The sequence below is a fragment of the Cynocephalus volans genome, chromosome 16 (genome assembly GCF_027409185.1).
Source record: "Cynocephalus volans isolate mCynVol1 chromosome 16, mCynVol1.pri, whole genome shotgun sequence".
NCBI lineage: Eukaryota > Metazoa > Chordata > Mammalia > Dermoptera > Cynocephalidae > Cynocephalus > Cynocephalus volans.
The window spans coordinates 23,116,050-23,137,994 of record NC_084475.1 but is presented as its reverse complement, the minus strand read 5'-3'; the positions used below and the strand labels follow the sequence as shown (position 1 = coordinate 23,137,994).

Below are 21,945 nucleotides of genomic sequence, written 5' to 3'. Positions count from 1 at the left end.
CAGGAAACGAATATATACCCACCCTAAGATCCAGCAATCTCACTCCTGGGCATTTATCCCAGTGGAATGAAAACGGATGTTCACACAAGTTCCAGCACATGAATATTCGTAGCAGATTAGCAGTAGTCGCCCCAGACTGGAAACAACACAGATACCCCCCCCCGTGGGTAAATGGTTAAACTGTGGGACACCTATATGATAGAATATTTTTCAACAACAGCAAAAAAGGAACAATTTACTGTTATGTGTAGCAGCCTGGATGATCCTCCAGGGAATTATGGTGCGGAACAGAAGCAAACTCAGCAGACTGCTTGTCCCCATGTGTGCCACACTCTTGAGGACAGAATCTCAGTGCTGGAGTAACAGATCAGTGGCTCCTGGTCAAGGAGGGGTGCATGTGGCTGTGGACGGCACTGTGGGGTCCTCAAGGGAAGGGCTGCTCTCTAGATTCTACCAGTGTCCCTTTCCCAGTGTGACACTGACCTGTGGTTCATGAGATCCTGAAGAACTGTTATTTCTGACAGTGACATGTGACTCCACAATTTTCTCAAAATGAAGAGTTTACGTAAAACAACAGCTGCAACAATGACAACAACAATGCAGGTAGAACCTCCCCAAACTCTGTTGCTAAAATGGCACCAGTGTGAACTAACCACTGCGTGCACATGTTAGAGTGCAGCTTGAGAAACTCGAATGCCCTGGTGTAGCTTTTGATCGCTTATGTGTGAGGAGATTTGTTGGCTGATGCTACTTTTACTGACCACTCTTAAATTTTCACCATTGTTTCCTCGTTGGTCAGAGAGGTGGGAAAAGCACAGCCATGGGATCTGACGTCCGCATCTGCCCCCTCATCAAGGCTCGGACTTGCGGCCTGGGCTGTACATGTAAGAACATCCACTCAGCGGGGTCCGGTTAGCCCTGGGCCCTCACAGAGGGGAGGGTCTTGCTGCCTGTGGACCCCCCAGGTACCCTTTACCCAGCCAGAGGGGGAGATGCTCGGCTCCTCCCTCTGTGAGGTGCCTCTGCCTTTGAAGTCTGGGCATGCTGGGCCTGAGGGTGACCCCTGATGTCTGCACAGGGGCCAGCTTCCATCCAGGCCTGTGACTGTCTAGACACTGTCTGGAGACACTGTCTGAGGATCTTAGAGATGTTTAACTGTACTGTAGGTGGAGCCTTCAGCAAAAAGTGCAAGTGGTTATCCAGATTGAGAGGTCCCATGCGGGGCTGGTGGTTAGTGCTAGGGTCAGAGGTGAGATGCTTGGACAGGGAAAGGGAGCGGATCGTGTCCACAGCCAGGAGGAAGTGGAGGCCAGGACTGAGGGCAGAAGGGTGGTCGGAAGAGTCGGGTGAGCCCCCAGTCGGCGGGAAGTGGGAAGAGGCTTCGCAGCCAGCATCAGGGCATTGTCTGAGATGGGAGTGCCGTCTGCTGGTGAGGGGAAGGAGCCGGGCAGGGGCCGGTGCTGCCATGGCCTTAGCAGCGAGGGGGTCTGGGCCTGGACGTGGGGGGGGGCGGGGGCCTGGAGGAAGCCAGTTTGCGGCGCCAACGCTTGTTTATTCATGGGCTGAGTCGAGGCTGTGGTGGTGGTTTTCTCACATTGAATTATTGTTCGAGAAGTAAGTTACTGGAAACAATCGGACACTTCGACCTTGCACGTGGCTCGTTTTAACGTGAGTACGTAGAATGGGGAAATGTTATCTGTGACATGTTCTTAATCCATCGAGCGCAGCTTTAGCTGTTCACGGTGGTGACGTGCACTACTCAGGACTGTCCAGGGTGGAGTCTGTCACCAGAGCCCCACCTGTCCTTGAGCTGGAACAGGTGTCCTTCCCCTTCCTCCATGCGTCTTGCCTAGCTTGACCCGACTTCTGCGAGTGTTGGTTAGTTTCCTGTCTGGATTTGCTGCTTACATGACAGGTGTGTCTCTTAAGCCCTCCTTGTGGTTCTTCACAGATCATAGGGTGCCGAGTGACGAGAGAGCCCCCAAACTCCACCGAGCGATACACGCGTTGGATCAACCAGCTGGAGTCCGATCAGCTTCTGACCCAGGTACCTCCCATTGGCCGTGCTTGTCTTTATCACACGTGTGCCTGTGGCCTTTGTGCTCGGACGTCGCCCGCCGGGCACTGTAGATTGACAGTAAGCAGTGGGACGCTGAGGGGGAACACACCACCAGCCCTGTCTTGGCCTAACAGTCCAGACCAATTCGAGTTCTGACCCAGGAAGCCACACCATGCAGTGTGGAGGGCCCAGCCAGCGGGGAGTACCCAGAAATCCCACAGCAGGCACATCAGAATCTCCACGTACAGGTGTTCCAAGTAACCAACCAGGGCAGCCAGCAGTGGGCGTGATGCCTTGGGCGTGAGCAGTCCCACCTGGAGGAGGAGGGGGTGGACATTATCAGGCTACTGATTTGTCTGTGGTGTCCTCTGTGGGGGTCCCTTGGCCTCTCCCTCAGGGAGGCGGAGACTGTGTCATTGTCATGTAACGACAGCCCTTCCCTGTACAGGTCAGTGGCCGTGTATTCCTGGTTATCAGGCTGCGTGCTGTGAATGTAATGATCGCTTTTTGGTAAATTCATGAAGACATGTAACAGAGGACAGTCTGGCAGACTGTTGCTGCTTTTCTAAGTAACACGTTCCTTGTGCAAACTGGAAGGCACAGGTTCTCACTCGGTGTCATTGACCTAAGTCTGAGCTAAACACAGCTTGGGGTGGTAGCCGGAAAACTGTTTTCACTGAGAGTGGCTTTCACAGGAGGCCACGGCAGGGAGCTGCCCAGTGTGGTTCAGACTCTCCCTGGGGTTAGGTTTTGTGCCCATGGAAAATTTGTTTTTTATGTTGATGGTTTTTAATTAAAATAAATGAATGTTTCTTTATCAGTTACCCAGCTGTATCCACTTAAATCAATTTTAAAATAGCTATTGTATTTATAGAAATTATGCTTGACTATTTTATGAAGAAATTCTAGTAGTATTAAAAAAATTATAAAGAAAATAGTATGTTACTCAAAACCCACCACTCCATCCTTTCAGATGTTTCTCTGTGTATCTCACACATCCAATACCTAAAGGGGTTCCCGTCCCCCACACCCCATGTTCTCTGCCCCTCCCTGCATCACAGGGGATCACTCTGCTTTCCACCCTTGTGTACTGGTTTATGTTGTCCAGGATTTTATGTAAATGGAGTTCTGCACTAAAAAGATGTCTGCATCAACATTAAGGATACCATGGTATCCCATCCTAGGAAATGTAATGATGGAGTCTGCTGTCTGGGGTCTTCGTCATGGGCTGTCATAAGCAGCAGTCAGAAGGACAGAGCATTGTTTTGTAGCAGTGAGTCAGTTTAAGTGGAATCTACGGTAAGAACACATGTTCACTCTGAAGACCTTACCCTCACCAGTGAGCATCTGTGAGGGGAGCCATCGAAGACCACCCGGCGCCACATCTGCATGGGCAGAAAGTGACAGCCCTGATATTGGGACAGATGCTGAGTCCACTCATGCTATGCCAGTGGCCGTGGGATTTCACCCCAGCTTCGGGTTACTCAGTGGCCTACTGTTTGTGGGCATTTGGGGCCTGCTGACCGTTGCTTTCCCAGAAGTGTCAGCAGGTGCTGTTTCACCCCCCAAGGGCCACTTTGTGTCACCCTGGGAGAGGCAGACTGTGTAGCATTAGGAGCTCTCTCTGGGATTCCTTGCAACAGGATGTTTCCCTGGAAGGTTTAAGGTATAATATGTCGAGGAATATTTGCTTATATATGATCTGTGGTCACACATCCTGAACTGAATTTTGGGAGTTGTTTTCATATTTTGGATACAAGTCCTTCATCAGATGTGGACAATGCAGATGCTTTTTCTGACACTGCGGCTGTCTTTTCATTCTTTTGACAATAACTTTCAAAGAGCAGAAGTTTAAAATTTGAATTCAAATTGATCAGTTTTCCCTTTATGGACTGTGCTTTTTGTGTCATATCTAAGAAACATTTGGCTAATCAAGTTCATTAAGGTTTTCTCCCATGTTTTTTTCTAAAAACTGTGTAGTTGTGTGTTTTACATGTAGGTCTATGATCCATTTTCTAGTTAATTTTGGTATATGGTCCGAGTTACTGTCTTTATCGACCCCAGCTGCCATAACAAAATACCATAGACTAGATGGCTTGAACAGCAAATTCATTTTCTCACAGTTCTGGAAGCTGGAAATCTGAGATCAAGTTCTGGTAGGGTTTGCTTTCTGGGGGCCTCTTCCTGGCTTGCAGATGGCCACCGTCAAGCTGTGTCCTCACCTGGCGAGTGGTGGGGAGTAAGCTCTCTGGTGTCTCTTCTTATAGGACACCAATCCCTTCCTAAGAGCCCCACCCTCACGACCTTGTCTACATCTAATCACCTCCCAAAGGCCCTATCTCCATATACCATCAAGTCGGGGGTTAGGGCTTCAACATATGAATTTCAGGGGGACACAATTCAGTCCATGGCCAGTATGGCTCAGATATCCTTGTGCATGGATGTCCAGTGGTTCTGCATCATGTGCAGGAGGGCCATCCTTTCTCCACCACTGCCTTGGGTTGAACATCCCCCCAAAACTTAATCCCCACTGTAACTGTTGAGGGTGGGAAATCCTGTTACGGTAATTGAAAGGTGGGACCTTGAAGAGGTGAGTAGATTGTAGGACCATGCAGTAGTGAATGGATTGATAATAGAGTCAGAGGTGTGGTTCTGAGAGCTTTAAAAAGAGAGCCCATGAAGAGTCTCCCTGCTCTACCGTTTTTGCAATGTGATGCTCTGCCATCACTGTCGTCACCACCAGGACCCTCACCAGATGTGTTCCTTGGACTTTGGACTTCCCAGCCTCCAAAACTGTAAGCAATATATTTTTGTTCTCTTTATAAATCGCCAAGTATCGGGCCGGCCTGGATCCCCCGGCCCACTGTGGCTCACTCAGGAGAGTGCGGTGCTGATAACACCAAGGCCACGGGTTCGGATCCTATATAGGGATGGCCAGTTTGCTCACTGGGTGAGCTTGGTGCTGACAACACCAAGTCAAGGGTGAAGATCCCCTTACCGGTCATCTTCTTAAAAAATAAATAAATAAATAAATAAATCACCAAGTATCAAGTATTTTGTTATAAGCAACAGAAACAAACTAATATGACTGCGTTGCTTCTGATCCTGCACACGGCAGTTGCCCGTGTCTGTCGGTTCTCCAGACTCTGTGTTTTCCCCATCGATCTTGTACTAATTCTTGAAATAGTGTAGCTGTATCCCTCCCACTGTGTTCATCTTCATCAGAGCTCTTTTGGCTATTCTAGGTCCTTTGCATTTCCATATGAATTTTGAAACTAGGTCATCATTTTCTTCAAAAAAAAAAAAAGAAGAAGAAGAAGAAGCCTGCTGACCACATGCAGGAGAATAAAGTTGAACTCTTACACCAGATGCAAAAATTAACTCAAAATAGATCAAAGGACCTAATGTAATAGCTAAAACTATAAAACTCTTAGAAGAAAATACAGAGGGAAAAACTTCATGACATTGGATTCAACAGCAGTTTCTTGGATATGACACCAAAAGTATAGACAACAAAAGAAAAAGATAAATTGAATTATATCAAAATTAAAAGCTATGCATTAAAGGACACAATCAGCAGTGAAAAGGCAGCCTACAGAATGGGAGAAAATATTTGCAAATTGTACTTTTGGTTAACATCCACGATATATAAAGACCTTCTACAACTCAACAAAAAACCAAACAACCAATTTTCTTTAATAGCAAAAGATTCAAATGGACGTTTTTCCAAAAGACACACAAATGGCCAATAAGTACATGAAAAGATGCTCAGCATCGCTAATCATGAAGGAGATGCAGACCTGACCCATAGAGACACCACCTCACTCCCATGAGGATAGCTCTGTCACTCAGTACAAGCCATGCAGATGTGGAGAAATAGACCCTGTGCGTGGCCGGTGGGAGGGTGAACTGGTGCAGCACAGTGGGTTCTTGAGAAAATTAGAAACGTAACTACCATGTGGTGCAGCAATTCCACTTCTGGATATAAACCCAAAACAATTGAAGAGATGTTTGTACACCCCTGTTCATAGCAGCATTAATTACAATAGCTGGAAGGTGGAAGCCGCCCAGGTGTCCATCCACAGATGAATGGAATGTGGTGTGGATATGCAGTGGGTGCTGTTTGGCCTTAAACACAAGGAAGCTCTGCAGTGTGCTGCAACACGGGTGAGCAGTGTGGCATGGAATGAGCAGTCACAGGAAGACTTGGTCTGTGTCCACCTTTCTGTGTGAGTGGCCGCTGGCCGGTTGGCCCCCTGTTCTCGGAGTCTGGCACACACTGACTGGGTGTCTTGTGGAGCTGCACTGGGCTGCGGCAAGAACATTCGTAAGTGTGTATAGCTCCTGCTTCGTGGAGGCACAGGCAGCCTCAGGCAGGTGCAAGAGCAGGAGTTGTGCTCGGACATGGGCTGCTTAGGACTTGCAGAGACAAGACTGATCTGGAGTCATTCAAGGCCTCCCTAAGAAAGTGATACTTGTGCTGAGATCGTAGGATGTGTCCTTCTTTTAGCAACTGTTTGACCACCTCCTACCTGTCCTAACCCAGATACCACTGAGGGAAGGGACGGGGTGTCAGAGAAGCCCAACTGGTGGCTGGTGAGCAGGTCAGACAGAGCAGGGAGGGCAGTGCAGCCCCCTGAAGGCCTGAGGCAGGTTAGAGGCACAGGAAGGGCTAGGCAATGTCAAGGAAAGTCCCCGAGCTCCTGTCTGGGTCTGGGGGAGCTAACACGAAGGGCTGGGTGCAGGTCTGGGTGGAGCCACCTCCCACGCGGGCAGGGGCTGGGTTGGAGCTAGAGGAGAGGCATGGACTGAAATCAGGAGGAGACCACCTGCCCTGGGTGGGTGGCCTGAGAGAAGGGCAAGCAGAGGCCCCCATCTGGGGGTCCCTTTGGGGCTGAGTTGGCCTTGTCCCCCTGGGCTCTGAAGGCTACACAGAGTAGGAGCCCCTGGATGGCCTGAGAACAGATATGTGGCCGCTGTCTCGGTGGCCAGCAGTCACACAGCTCCCCATGGTGAATCCCCCAAAGCAGACGTCTGACTCAGCCATCGATGCCACACCTTGGCTGGGGTAGCTTGGCGCAGCTTGGTGCAGGGTGGGCCTGTGTCTGTTTCAGTTGCCTCTAGCCAATCCCCCACACTGTGGACAGGGGTGTGGGGATGTCCGGGGCCTCCTACCATCCTGCATACATCCTGCTGGACATGTGGCCCCCAAGAAATATGCTCTATAGGGGTGTGGGCACTGGGCAGGGACTGGGGAGGAGTGGGCACAGCCACTGCCACCTCGGCAGGCCGGCGAGCTTCGGAAGGAGGAGAAGTCCTCCTCCCTGTGTCTAGTACACCGCCCCCCCCACTACGGCTTTTCTGTGGTCCTGCCTTATGACGAAGTGCTCTTTCTTTCAAACTCTGAATTTTGAAAATGTAGTTTTGATCTGCAGTGAAACTGAAATCCTGGTATGATGATGATCAGCATCTGGGATCAGTGCTGCCTCTGGTTGTGGCATCAGCTGTTCCGCTCACTGGATTCGCAGGGCTGCAGAAGAATCCCCTGGCTGTTCACGATGCCCTGGGACAGATGTTCCCCTTTCAGTTTCTTTGGACAATCTGAGTCGTTTACCCCTCCCCGTGCGTGTCGGGCCTGGGCCAGGCAAGCTTTCCAATGCTGGTGGGTGGACCTTGCTGCCGTCTTATGACACATGCAGACGTGAGGCACATGCGGCCTCACCAGGAGACTCAAGAGGAGAAAAAACGCTTTTCCCGCTTAGATGTGCTGTCCCCGTTCTGAGAAGCTGCGTGTTTCATTCACGGCCTTTTGCAGGTGCGAGTGGTCAGAGCCTGGGGAAGCTGATGTGTCCAGCTGCTCCTGCAGCGTCTCTTCACTCCCGTTGGGGCAGGAGATGAAACCTGGCATGTGTGCCTAGCGTGGTGCTCCCAACCCACACCTCGCTTTCATGGGGTGGGGGCTGCAGGGCTGGAGCAGGAGGTGCCTGCCAGACGTTGACAGTTACAAGGAGCAGGGGCTGCTCTGTGGCCGTGGGTCGAGCTACCAGCAGCGCAGCTGTTTCCTGTCAGCACCAGCGGCAGCAAGCCAGACCATGGGCGGCAGCCCAGTCCGTGGACACAGAGCACCTTTGTGAGTGGGAGTGAGTGCAGCATCGTGCTGAGTGGCAGCAGAGCTCTTTTCTCGGGGCTGTGTGTTCCCTGGAGCTGGCGCGGCATGCAGCTGCAACCGCTAGAGGTCCGGTGCAGGCTGCGCATCACGTTCCCCTCTCGGCTGGCATTTGGAACAGACGCCGTGAACATCACAATCCCTCCCAGCATCCTCTCCTGGGTCCTCCCTTCTCTGGATTCTGGGATGTGCCATTTTTCACAAATGCTTTCTTAAGAACACACACTGACTTTTTTAAAAAATGTTTTTCTTGACAAGGAGTCGCAGCTGACTCACAGGGAAATGAGAACCTGTAAGGAAGGGCTCTCTTGTTCCGATCAGCCCTAAGGTCCTCCCACCTTTAAGTCTTCTCAGAGCATGGGAAGTGGGGGCGGAGTTGACACCGAGTGTGAGGACTGCAGGGTCGGGACTGGTGGAACGTGGTTCTCACCAAAACGGTGCCACTAAGCTGAGGAGGTGACTTACGTGGAGCAGGCGCATTTTCAACCGGAAATATGTGCTCTGACATAATAGGAATAATTAAGGTGGGGTCCTCTTAAATAGTATTTCCCTTTAGCAAGTGAAAGGAAATTAAAGTCTCAAGGTTCTCAAAACAAACAGAGAAGAGACATCTCTCACTTCAAGCATTTCTCAACTGTTACACTTGCAGAGTCACCGCCACTGCTCTGATGAGGGGGATCAGCTACTAAGTCAATGTTTTATTTTCATCATCTAAACAGAGTCATGTTTGTGATGTGGAGATTAGCATATTTTGACTTGATTTTTGATGTGTCTCTTTGATACATCTGGTTAGATATTCACCACATGCACAGTTAAACCAGAGTAGTGTAAAATGAACACTCCACTAACTCCAGACACACTGAAAGGTGGAGGCTTGTCTGTGCAAGCACCTGGGGCACCTGTGAGGCAGGCCCTTCCTGCCTTCCATGCTGGCCACTGGTCTCAGCAGGGTGCTGTTCCCACTGGCCTGCCTCTCCTGGACCTCAAAGGCTGCCCCTGAGGTCCTAGCAGCTTGAAGGAAGGGGGGCCGGGCCTTACCCCTGACTGCTGGGGCGGCCTCCTTGCCCTGCACTATTACAGAGACAGTGTGGCTATGGGTGTGAGGTGCACCCCCAGCTGCCCCTGCACATCCCCTGGGGGTCCATGCCTCCTTGGTGTCTCCATTTGGGCTTCCATAACCAAATGCCATAGGCCGGGTGGCATAAACACAGAAATTTCCTTCTCTCTGTTCTGGGGTCTGGATGTCCAAGATCAGGGTCCGGCAGACTGGTTTCTCCTGAGGCCTTGCTCCTTGGCTTGCAGACGGCGTCTTCCCCCTGCACCCTCACGTGGCCTCTCCCTGTTCTTTTGAGGACACCAGTCCTGTGGGATCAGGGCCCTACACTATGACCTCATTTGACCTTAATCACCTCCTAAAGGCCCCACTGCCAAATACAGTCACATGTGGGTTTGGGCTTCAGCCTGTGAATTTGGGTGCATGACTCAGTCCATGACATGTGGACACCATCCTTGGCTCCTCCTCAGCCCCTGCCCTCCAGGAGCCATGTTACCATGTGCTGTGTACCTTCGTGCCCTGTCCTGCCACAACTGCCAGGCTGTCCCCTTCATCCTCTAGCAACTGAACGTCGCTTGAAGCAAAGGCCGGAGTGAATGAGAAGTGAGAAAATAAGCAGGCCCCTGGCTGACCCAGCACAGCAGGGAGTGAATAACCCAGACAAGCGGATTCCTGCATAGTCAGAGTTCACCTTTCTAAGTGCAGACTCTTTACTTAAACCAGTTTCCCAAACTTGCTTAATGATGAAAATACCTGGAGTACCTCAAGCTACACAGACTCCAGATCCGCTCTCGTAGGCTTCTGATCTCAGTTCTGGGTGGGGCCCGGGATGTGCATCTTTAGTAAGTGCCTGAGTATTTCTGACGGTGGTCTTTGAGAATGTGTTACTCCCAACTCTAAATAGAGGTCAGGCTGCTGGTGCCTGCTTAGAAAAGCTGATCGCCACAGGATTGTAGAGTCGTGTTCACAAGTCACATAAAGTCGTAAAGGTAGCACGGAGGGTTTCTGTGTGCCTTTCTTCTGTCTCTGGTGTCTTATATAACCACAGGACAGTGATCAAACCAGAAAATTCTCATTGGTACAGTCTTCTAACTAAGCCGCAGACCTCCTTTGGAGCACACTTGTCCTGGGGGGCAGCGGGAGTTCCATGAAGTTTCAGCAAGTGACCCCCACCACAACCTGGGTACAGAACTGTTCCATCACCCCAGGAAGCTGACTTATACACACGCCTTCTCCAAACTGTCTTAGTCTGTTCAGGCTGCTGTAACAAAAATACTGTAAACTGGGTGGCTTACAAACAACGTTTACTTCTCACAGTTCTGGAAGTCGAAGGTCAGGGCATGGCAGTGCCTGGTGAGGGCCACTTCCTGGTTCATAGGTGGCACCTTGTTGCTGTGTCTTCATGTGGTGGACGGGGTGAGGCAGCTCTCCGGGCCTCTTTTATAAAGGCCCCAATCCCATAGAAGGGACCTAATCACCTCCCAAAGGCCCCACCAATTAATGCTATCACCTTGGGAGTTAGTCCTTGACACCAAAAGTCAATATATAAATTTGGGGGACACAGCCGTTCAGACCACAGCACAGTCCTAACCCTCGGTGACGACCTATCAGTTCCCCTTTACTAGAGTTTGTCATTTGAGAACGTTATGTAAATGAAATCATACTCGATGGCTCTTTTCACTAAGCTTAGTGCCTCTGAGGTCCATGTTCCTGTGTGTGTCAGCCGTTCCTTTTGTTGCCAGCTAGTGTTTGGCTGCGGGGGGACCACAGTCTACTCACCAGCCGCTCGTCTGGTTGTTTCAGCTTTGTGCTGTTACTGATAAAGCTGCTGTGAGCGTTCATGTGCAGTTTTTGTGTGAACATACGCTTTCATGTCTCTGGGATAAATACCCAGGGGTGCAGTTTCTGAGTTGTATGGTAGGTGTGTGCTTGGTAAGAAACAGCCAAGTTGTCTCCAGAGTGGCTGCACCTTTTCACATTCCCACGAGCGCGAATAATTCACTCGTTCTCTCCATCCTCCATGGCACCTGCCATGACCAGTGTGTGTTTTTGAACTGTTCTCATGGGCATGTGGTGGCATCTTCTCATTGTTTTGACTTGGTTTCCGTTACTGACTGAGGAAAAGGCACAAACCATTTTGTCCTCCGCTTTCACAGCACAATCACCAACACAGAAGACCAACGTCTGTGAGCAAATGTGCAGGGATTTCTCCCCATCAGCAAACAAGCAGTTCTGCACAGACACCAGCTGGGTGTCCCCCCATTCCATTCTGACACTGTCTACCTGGAGAGAGCATCAGATCCACAGGGTGAGGGCTCAGTCCCCAGGACTGCCCCCACTGCAGATGCAGTGGCAAGCCCAGGCCTCTGGAACTTCTGACCATCCCACTATAAATCAGGCTTCCTACAGCCCCTCCTTGGGTTTGATTAGTTTGTTAGGGCGGCTCACAGAACTCCGGGAAACACATACTTATGTTTACAGACTTATTACAAAGGACACAGCTGAAGAGATGCACTGGGTGAGGTATGGGGAAGGGGGGCAGAGCTCCCACGGCCCCCCAGGCACCACCCTCCAGGAACCTCCGTGTGTTCAGACATCTGGGAGCTCCCTGAACCCTGTGCTCTTGGGTTTTTACGGAAGTGTCATCACGTAGGCATGACTGAAGCATGGACAACTGTGTGGAAATGTGACTGGACAAAAAGGGTCTGACCTGACACTAACAGCGTGGGTGGGGAAACCCAGCAAGGCCTCTCTGTGCAGCGATCCTTGCTCCGGAGTATGGGGCAGGACCCCTTCTGGAATGGGGGTCTTATGACCTACAATCAGACAAGGTAAGTCAGAGGGTTTCTTTATGACCAGCTCCAAGCCAGGAACCGTGGATGAAGACCAGAAGATACTTAATATCACACGCATGATGCTGGACATCTTTTCATGGGATTATCTGCATTCATTGGTCCCTTTGGTCAAATGTCTGTCCAGATCTTCTGCCCATTTTCTAACTGGACTGTTTTGTTTTCTCACTGTTAAGTTTGAGTTTCCTTTAGACATCAGTCCTTCGTTGCATATGAAATTTGCACGTAATTTTTGCTAATCTGTGGCTTCCTTTCATCCTCTCAGCAGAGTCCTTCACAGAACAAAGGTTTTCAACTTTGATGAAGTCCATTTAATTGACACGGTCTTGATTACTAAGTCTTAAAGTTGCTTAGTGTGATTCCTCCAACTTCATTCTTATTTTTCAAAATGGTTTTTGACTACTCTAGTTCCTTTGCCTTTTTATATAAATTTTAGAATTAGCTTGTCTGTGTTCATGAAGAACTCAGCTGGGATTTTGATATATGTGTATTAAACTTGTAAATCAGTTTAAGTGGAAATGACAGCTTTACTATGTTCAGTCTTCCAATTTGTGAACACAGTTTGTCCCTCCATTTGTTTAAATCTTCTTTTATTTTTCATTAGCGTTTTTTGGTTTTCAGTACACAAGTCCTGTTACATGTATTATTAGGTTCATACCCAAGTATTGTAACTTTTTGGAGCAATTATAAATGCTGTTGCAGTTGAACTTTGGTTTCCAGTTGTTCGTTGCTACCACATGGAAAGATATGCCTGATAGTTACAGGACTGTTTAGATTTTCTCTCATCTTAGATTGATAAAACCTAAGAGTTTTGGTAGCTTGAGATTTTGAGGAACTGTCCACTGTCTTGAGATTGTCATGTGTGTGCTCAGAGTGGTTTGACAGCATTTCCTGTGATCCCTTCAGTGTCTGTGGGGTGTGTAGTAATACCCCTTTCATTTCTGATATTAGTTATTTAGGTTCTCTCACCTTCTCATCAGTCTTGCTAGAGGTTTACCAATTTTATTAATCTTTTCAGACAACCAGCTTTTGGTTTAATTAATTCTCTTTATACTTTTTTTGTTTCCAGTTTCATTCATTTCTGCTTTTACCTTTACTGTTTCTTTTCTTCTGCTTTCTTTGGGTTTTATTTTGCCCTTTTGCTAGTGTTCTAAGTGGAAGCTTATGTTTTCGTTTTGAGGCCTGCCTCTCATAACGCGAGCACAAGAGCGTTCAACAGTTCCCTCTGCGCGCTGCTATAGCTGTACCGTGCAGGCTTCACCGTGTGTGTGTTTTTGTTTTCATTCGTCTCAGTATGTTTTAAACTTCCCTCGAGGGCTTCTGTTTGATCTGTGCATTGTGTAGAAGTGTGCTGGGAAGACACACCAGCTCCTCTGCGTCAGCCGCCCAGTCTGACCCGGGCATTGGGGAGGGGCAGCTCCTCTTTATGCTGCTCTCCGTGCTCTGGCAGCTCCTGTCTGCCCGGCTCTAACCTGGATTCATACTGAGAAGAGAGTTCTGAAAAGCCTAGTGCCGAGCTTTGGCTGATTTGTCATAGCACAATTTAGCATAATGAGGTTTTTTTTCAAGTAGAGGGAAGTAAATTAGCTAAGGATGATACAGAAAAGTGTCCTAGAGCCAAAGGACTTGAGTGACCAGGTTAAAAGGCCTACCGGATGTCCGGCACAGGGGATGAGGAGACCTACATCCGGGCACACAAACAAGACATTTCAGAACTCCAGGCTTGAAAAAACAGCTCAAGCACATTCGGACAGAAGAGCACAAAGGAGCAGGAGTCACAGTGGTCTTTAACTTCTCAACAGCCACAGTGGAACCTAGAAGATATTGGGACAGTAGTTTCAGAATGCTCAGAGAAATGATTTTGAAATTAGAGTTCTGTGCCTAACCAAAGTTTCAGTCATGTGCGAGTATGTTATAGGAACCTTTTCACATAAGGATTCAAAATACGTACCTCCTACAAAACCTTTCTCAGAAGTTTATTGGAGTGCACTTCATAAAATTAGGAAGCAAATTGAGAAGAGGGTGATACACAGTTGAGTTAGGTCTGCAGCCCGGGAGAGGCACAGAGGAGCCTGGGCGGGCAGGTTCTACCGAGGCAGAGCGCAGGAAAAGGCGAGACCAAGCGCAGTTTGTTACTGTAAAAATAAAACAGGTACTTTATGTACAAAAAGCACATGCTTACTTTTTTCAAGTTGTGGAAATACTGAATTAGGGAGCAAAGGAGAGCACGTGACAGCTCCCATGTAAGGAGAGCGGCTCTGTACAGGGACCGTGTGTTTAACCAGCTCCTGCAGTCTAGGAGGAACCTTCAGCCACCCCTGGGCATGGAAAGGATCTAAGAAACCAAACTCAAGACTCTTGCCAGTCGAGATAGAGTGGAAATTTGGGGCACCTAACCCCCATCGTGAGGAAAAGACAGAGAAATGCTCAATCAGTGGGAAGACCAAAAGTTTCTGTTTTCATTCCAGTTCGTTACAGAGGAGATGTGACTGCTAAGTAAAGCGAATAGAAAACGGGAATATTTTGGCTGCCTTGCCTTCCTCTCCCTCTTCCGGAGGTCTCTGCACCCCAGCTGGGGATTCTCTGGGGAGCCAATGGCTTCCTTATCTCAGGGGTCACCGTCCCATGTTTTGTGTATTTTGTCTGGTTTTCTCGTTGTTTAAGGACGGGGAGTGAATCCAGCCCTTTACTGTGACCAGACGTCATGGGTTTCGAGCTTCCCGACCTGTGAGCCGGTGGCTCCCTGCCCCTCTGTAGCTGGCATTTCACACACACACGTATACAAAGATGTAGAGAACACTGTCGTGGGTGGACTGCCCACCGCCCACCTCGCCCTGCCAAGCGCTGTGGAGCCTTTCACAGCAAATCCCAGAGCCGTGTCATCCACTCCTACACAGTTCAGAGTGTATGAGATTTTACCTTTTAAGGGGCTCTGGTGCTCAAGCAGTTTTAAAAGTCATTGATGTAAGTACTTGCTCATCAGGGTCCTGCTGCTTGTTCCCTTGTTTACGTGGGACTTCAGCCTCCCGCCTGTGAGCCCCTTCCTCCTGTCTTCAGGTCCTTCTGTGTTGGCAGTTGTCCTGAACCCTCAGTTGTAATGGGAAGTATGTTGTGAATCTTCACATGGCTCCTCTTAGGGAGTCAGCACTCACATCGGCTCAGTTCGAGTTGATCCACCGTAGAGGTCACCTCCACGCTTCGGCGCCCTGTTCTGGGGACTTGGACGCTCTTGTCACAGCACCTCCTGCAGCTCCCCGCTCCAAGCTGTTGGCCCAGCCCTCTGCCCTTGAGGCCTGGGGCTGCCCACTGGGCGGTGCTCTGGCTCCTGGAAGGATGGAGTCAAGCTCTGTCCTAGCATCCAGCCCTGGGCTTCGTCCCCAGCCCCGCCGCACCCTCCATGTTCCATGCCTGCTCCCACCAGGCCCCGTGTGCACAGCTGCTCAGCTGTTGCTCTGAGCCATGTTGTCCCCCTCAGTTTACCCCCTGGGTCCAGTTAGGGCAGCACAGCCACTAAAAAGAGCCAGACTTGGGCAGCTGGGCCTGGCCGAGGCATAGCCCCACATACCATCAGCCTTGATTGGGGCTGGGCACACCCCCAGTGTGAGCTCAGGGGTCAGGGTCACCCCGCTGAGAGGTCAGGGGTCATGGACACCCCCACTTCAGGTGTGGATGTGTTCTGTAGATGGATCCCCATGCACAAGCAGCAGGAGCACCATTTACAGCCCCAGCTCACTTTGCAAATTCTCATCTGCTCTGCTTTTCAGCTCCTCGGGCCTTGGCTGTTTGGCTGAGCTGTGTCCTTCTACCTCGGATGGTCTGTATGGTTTGCAGGTGGTGTGTCCAGCATCAGTCTGTTGGTGCCGGCCACCCTGGCTCAGAGCTTCACTGAGCAAGCTGCTGGCCCTTCTGTGTTCAGTGAGGAGAGTTTAAGTGGGACATCCAGCCAGCTCCGCGGAGAACAAATGACCTGGCCGACACCTCGTGGGGTCAGACTGCCTGCGTGCAGGGTTAGACGGGGAACAGGGCAGTGGGGATGGGAGGGCTCTCACATCCAGGCCATGACTCTGACTTGACCTAAGAGGAAGTACAGCACAGGAAGTCAAGGGTTAGCAGCAGACATGGCAAGACAGCCGCTGTGTTTTGATCCCACCTAGGTTCTCCCACCCGTCTTGTCTACACTGGAGTGAGTCAGTTCCTTGAGCGTCCCCTAGTGGCCACGGCGCCACAGGTTAGGGTTAGGGTTAGGGTTAGGGTTAGGGTTACTGCCCCAGAGACCCAGAGCCTGGCTACCATTCCGTCTTGGGTCAGCTATGCTACCTTTCTAGGGCTCAGTTTTCTGGTTTGTAAAGTGTGAGAGCTTAACCACAATACCCAGACCCTTTCAGGGCCAACCATTCTGTGATCCACTCATTTGAAGATGTTTAGCAAAAGTAAATAAATAAAGGTAACTTCTTGGCCAATTTAGAAGACAGTGTGTGGTTCACTTGGTATGGGCTTTTGGTGTCCATGGTTCTTCCCGTATCCACAGACACAAAGAGGAGCTGCGTCCTCCCGCCCAGCCCCTCTGCCCTGTCCCCCAAGAATGTGCAGGTGAGGTCCAGTCTCAGCCATAACATGCTGTTTTGAAAAAGCTTTTCATTTCATTTTTCGTTCTAAGCAGCAGCACTCTCCAGCAAGACTGTTAGAACTAGCCTGGTTTGTATAAAAACATTAAAATTTTACAAATTTAGTTATCTTGGGGTTTCTTTTCCTTAAAAGTTTGTTGCTCCTAGCTAAATGGTCGTTAGCTAACTCTAATAAATTAGTGTTTGTGAAGTTTAAAACCTTTAAACATAGTTTAAAGCAGATTAACCGGCGCTGTTTCTCTTTCTCATTGGAAAGGAGGAATTACAAAGCAGTATCTGTAGTGTGCATTTATGTAAACTTTTAGCCTGTTGGAAAGTGGTTATTTACTAACTTTCTCTGAAACATACTAACGAGAAAGGAAACTTTTTGTCAGTATCTGTGGCTTTATTAAATCCAGAAACCCAAAGTTTTGAATTTAACATCAGAGTTTATTCTTGCTCCTTACGTGGGTGTTAAAATATCAGAATACTGGAAAATTTGTTATCTGTCTAAAGATAGTCTTCTAACAAATTAGAATTTAGAAAAAGGATAATAAACCACAGGAATCTGGAAATGAGTCATATAAATTTTGTTCTTTTTCTCTAAGAAGAACCCATATCACTTCCTGGTGAGATAGAGCTAATGAGGTCTGTACATTTTGTTAAAACTTATTTTGCTTTAACTCAAGGGCTTCTCTTTTTTGAGTTCAAGTCCAGAGTCCTTTTGTGTTTTTTTCTTGAGGGATAAGAGCATTTACAGGTACTCATCTGTATTTGATGGCTCTGGCAGGGGACACTTCCTCACAGAGCACAGAGTGGACTTGTGATTCAGGACGTTTGTGACCTGCAGCTTATGGAATTTGTTTCACCCTGTTTGTATACCACCCAAAGAATTTGAATAGATTTCTAACTTTATTAGTTCCACAGAACTTATTTTTGCAAAGTACACTTTCTGTTGGGATCAAAACAGAGGCAAAAACCCAAAAGCAAACTCCCAGGACTCCAGAGCAGCAACAGTGCTAGCAGCAGTGCTAGCCGGGAACGCCTCTGTGCCAGCAGTCTGCAGAGACTGTTCTGCCTGATTCAGTCACTGACAGAGCACAGCAGGAGTGACAGCCGACAGTGAGAAGAAGAACCTGCGAGCACAGCTGTTCCCGAAGGTCTCCTTCCTCCTTCAGCCCTGCCTGGGCCCACCCCTCAGCCTCACCTGTGTGTCCTCCCATGTTGCAGATGGAATCTGGTATCCCAGTAGGTCCTGTCTTGCCAAAGGAATTAGGTCTTGAAATTTTTATGTCATAGCGTTTGAACCAGTTAAAAATTTTCTTTCACGTGCTTACACGTCTAGTAATAAAGAGAGCTCTTTTCTAAAACCGTATTTTATGGTCTAAAACTTTATATTTGGAGAAAGGCATATAGTCTTTAATGAAATGCCCTCAAGCAAAGTAGGACTAAGGTGCAGACAGTATTTGTAAAAATGTCATTGAAGGGCCGAGCCCGTGGCGCACTCGGTAGCATGCTGCGCTGGCAGCGTGGTGACGCTCCCGCCGCGGGTTCGGATCCTATATAGGAATGGCCGGTGCACTCACTGGCTGAGTGCCGGTCACGAAAAAGACAAAAAAAAAAAAAAAAAAAAAAATGTCATTGAAAACCAACTAATGACATCCATCTGATGGAAAACATAAGCCCTCTCGCACTCCGGGGACACGGTGGTGAGGGAGGGGCTGGGATGGCCCCTCAGACACGGGGGAGCCGATATCATTGGCATACTCGGGACATAGATGGGACAGAGCCCACTGCCAGCAGGTGTCCCATGAGGAAAGGAAGGATCAGTCAAGAGGCCCCAGAGTACCTTTCCCTGTGACAGGGCACACATTGAAATGGTGCCCAGGGTCTTAGGCAGTGTGGGTGAGATAGCCCTGCTATGCATGGGGCTGAACGCAGCAGCTCTGCCCCATGTCCTGGTACAGGGTGGAATCACGTCTCCTTCCATGAGAAAGGAGGCGTCTCAGAGGAATTCTGGTTGAGGTGCCTGTATTAGTCCGTTTTGTGTTGCTATAACAGAAATACCTGAGACTGGGTAATTTATAAAGAACAGAGGTTTATTTGGCTTACGATTCTGGGACAGCTGCATCTGGCACGGGCCTCAGGCTGCTTCTACTCATGGCGGAAAGTGGCAGGCAGCCAAGAGTACAAGCAGATCACATGGCAAGAGGAAGCAAGAGAGAGAGAGGAGGTGCCAGGGTCTATTAACCAGTTCTTGCGAGAACTAATAGAGCAAGAACTCACTCATTACTCCCCCCACCCAGGGAGAGCATTAATCCATTCATGAGGGGTCCGCCCCGAGACTCAAACTGTCACACTGGGGATCAGATTTCCACGTGAGTTCGGGGAGGACAATACATCCAGACTCCATCAGTGCCTTTGTATTTCATGTTTGGCTTTGCTGCAGGAGGTGAGGCTGTATTCACATCTTCGTGTGCGATGTGCACATCATCCCGGGCCCAAAGCGCCCTCTGCTGGGTGGGGGCCTGGGTTTAGCCACTGTGCAGTGACGGCCTGAGCACATTGCTTGAACGTAACACTTACTGTGTTGTCATCCAGGTGACCAACATGATTATTTGAGTGTAAGTTACATAAACATACAGTAATGTAAAAAATAGCAGCAAAAGCATTTGTGCCTCCTGGATCTACTTCGTTTGGGTTCCAGGAGTTCCGATTTTGTTGGGGGCTGTCTCTGCCACTTTCTACACTGTGTTTAATCAGAGACCATCTAATTGGGGAGGGGGGATAAAGGGGAGATAGCCTATTCCAAACTTAAGTAATCAAAGAAGCACTATTTATTTAATTTGAAGCCTAAGTGCCACTCTTTACCAGTTAGATCAGGGCTTGGTAAACTGAGGCGCATGAGCAAAATCCGTCCTGCTGCCTTTTTGAAAAGTAGATGGAGTTCGGAGCACAGCCACACTCATGTGTGTACATGTTGTCCAAAGCTGCTTTCGCACTGTAGCAGCAGGGCTGAGTCTGCCACATGGACCCTGTGGCCCACAAAGCCTGAGATATCAGTGTCTGGCCATTACGGAAAATGTGTGTGGACCTCGAGTCAGACAGCAGTGTGGTTAGATTTGGCAGGTGGATGTCAGGACCCGAGCTGTGGCGTTGCTGGCATTCTATGAGCGTGTGCTTCGTCTCCCCACCTCAGCACTCTGAGGTAGACAATAGTATTCTTGGCACCATTGTACATGAGGGGAAATTGAGGCCTGGGGAGGCTAAGGAACCTGCTCAGACCGCCTGCTGGAAGGTGGCCGAGTCTCCCATCTCCTGGAGGCCAGCGGTGTGCAGTGGGGACCCGACAAGCTTGGCTGCTCCCCACAACTGCAAGGAGGGGCCTGGGGCCTCCCGGGGCCCCCACACAGCACTGGAGCCTGTCTCTCAGGAGCACCCACCAGTTCAGTACTTGAAACAGACGGCACAAACGAGATCAGCAGCATCCGTTCCCATGTCCCTCGTCCCACAGAGACAGTGAATGAAAGGGGAGGTGGGCGCCCTGCTGCTGGGGAGGCGCCGAGAGAAAACAAAGGCTGCTCAGTGGACACATTTCTCCTTCATGTGCCTTAACTTACGTGGCTCTAATGAAGTGGCTGGCCCAGTTGCTTGAATGGGTTAGCAGATACATGCTGTCATCTGGCTTGCTGGCCCCTGGCTTCCAGTGCTGGCGTGTGTCTGTGGTGTGTGAGCCATCTGAAGGGCATGCGCAAGCAGCCCTAGCCCAGGGGTAAGAGGCACGCAGAAGTCGGTGAAACCGCCACAATGAGGGGACCCACGAACGTTCATCGGTGCCCACCTCCCCAGGAAACAAGACACAAGCTTGTTGGAGCATGAAAGTCGCCCCTTTCGCATTCCGCTACCTCGTGTTACTCGTTCCCAGCCTGGCCTTCCCTGCAAGATGACACTGTCCAGGCACCTGCTCTATGTGAGTGGCCTATTCTCACCTGCAGTGCATAGAGGTGAGGAATGAGCATAAGCTGTTTTGTTGGGCTCAGCGCAGTTCCTTCTGGAGAATTAAGGCTGGCAGGACCCTTGAAATAAACGGGGAGACCCTCACAGCCGTGCATTTGCCACTGGTTGGTTAAATGGTTCTCAGACCCAGGGAGCGCTGGCTTCTCGAGTGCCTTGGAGCATGTCGGAGGCGGGCGTGAGGGGATGGCCACCTCCCAGGTGCAGCTCCAGGACCTGCCGGCATCTTGATGGGTGGCGAGTGACCACTGGGAGCAGGGACAGATAGGTGCTCAGGAGAAACCTGCAGGAGAGCCAATTTGTCCTTTGGATTTCTAAAGTCACTGGACTGTTCTGACAGGACCTAAACAAGTGGCCACCAAACCTGTGCTCTCTGCTCGTTTCCGTCCAGTTTTCATGGTTTTGCTCCCACCATCCTTGCAGGTCTCTGTGTGGGTTGTGGAGGGAAGAGCCAGCTTCCGGTGGCACCTGATGTGTCTGTGCCCTGAGCCCTGACCTCTGACCTTCATGGTCCACCCTCTCCACAGAAACAGATCTCCATCTCCCTGTTCCTCACTCTGACCAGCACTGCGGCTAGAGATGGGCAGCACGCGGGGGTCTGGCTGTCCCTGGCAGGGGGAAGGTACCAGGCTCAGTTCTGCCCAGTGTCCATGGCCTCCAGGTGTCACTGCGTACACACATGTCTGTGCATTGTGGATTTGTACCCCTCATAGACCAAGGTGAGCTTCACAGAGAAATCAGAGTCGAGCTAAGGGAACTGCACTTGAGTGGGGCAAGGACTCAGTCGCCAGCTTTCCCACGCCTGCCTCCCCGGTGATTCAGCATCCGGAGTAACGCGAGTTCAGCACGGAAACTGCCTGGTTCTGACCACACTGGCGTGTCACGATGCGTGGTCCTTTGTCTGCGAACAACACAGATGTATCACGTCCCAGTTCTGGAGGTCCAAAGTCTGAGATGGGCTCAGTAGGCAGCATCAAGGCATCGGCAGGTCTGGCTCCTTCTCTGGCTGCAGAGGAGACCATTTCCTTCCCTTCCAGCTTCTAGAGGCGCCCATGGTCCTCGGTTCTTGGCTGCATCACTCGGACTTCTTTTAATGTTGTCACATCCTCTTTTCTCTCTTAAGTTTTCTTCATTGTGGTAAAATAAAGATAACATAAAACTTGCCATTTCAGCCATTTAATAGTCCAGTAGTACTA

At 49.8% G+C, this 21,945-nt stretch overlaps 1 protein-coding gene across 11 annotated transcripts in view; it reads left to right on the top strand.

Annotated features, from left to right (window-relative positions):
* The window catches only part of B3GNTL1 (UDP-GlcNAc:betaGal beta-1,3-N-acetylglucosaminyltransferase like 1), a 143,673-nt gene that overhangs the window by 50,226 nt on the left and 71,502 nt on the right, over nt 1-21,945 (top strand). For 10 of the 11 annotated variants that reach the window (XM_063080813.1, XM_063080811.1, XM_063080810.1 and 7 more), the window contains one exon: nt 1,952-2,047. The exons of the other annotated variant lie outside the window; for it this stretch is intronic. In XM_063080813.1, the coding sequence (XP_062936883.1) occupies nt 1,952-2,047 (96 nt within the window). The remainder of the gene's footprint in view (nt 1-1,951; nt 2,048-21,945) is intronic. 11 annotated transcript variants of the gene reach the window in all.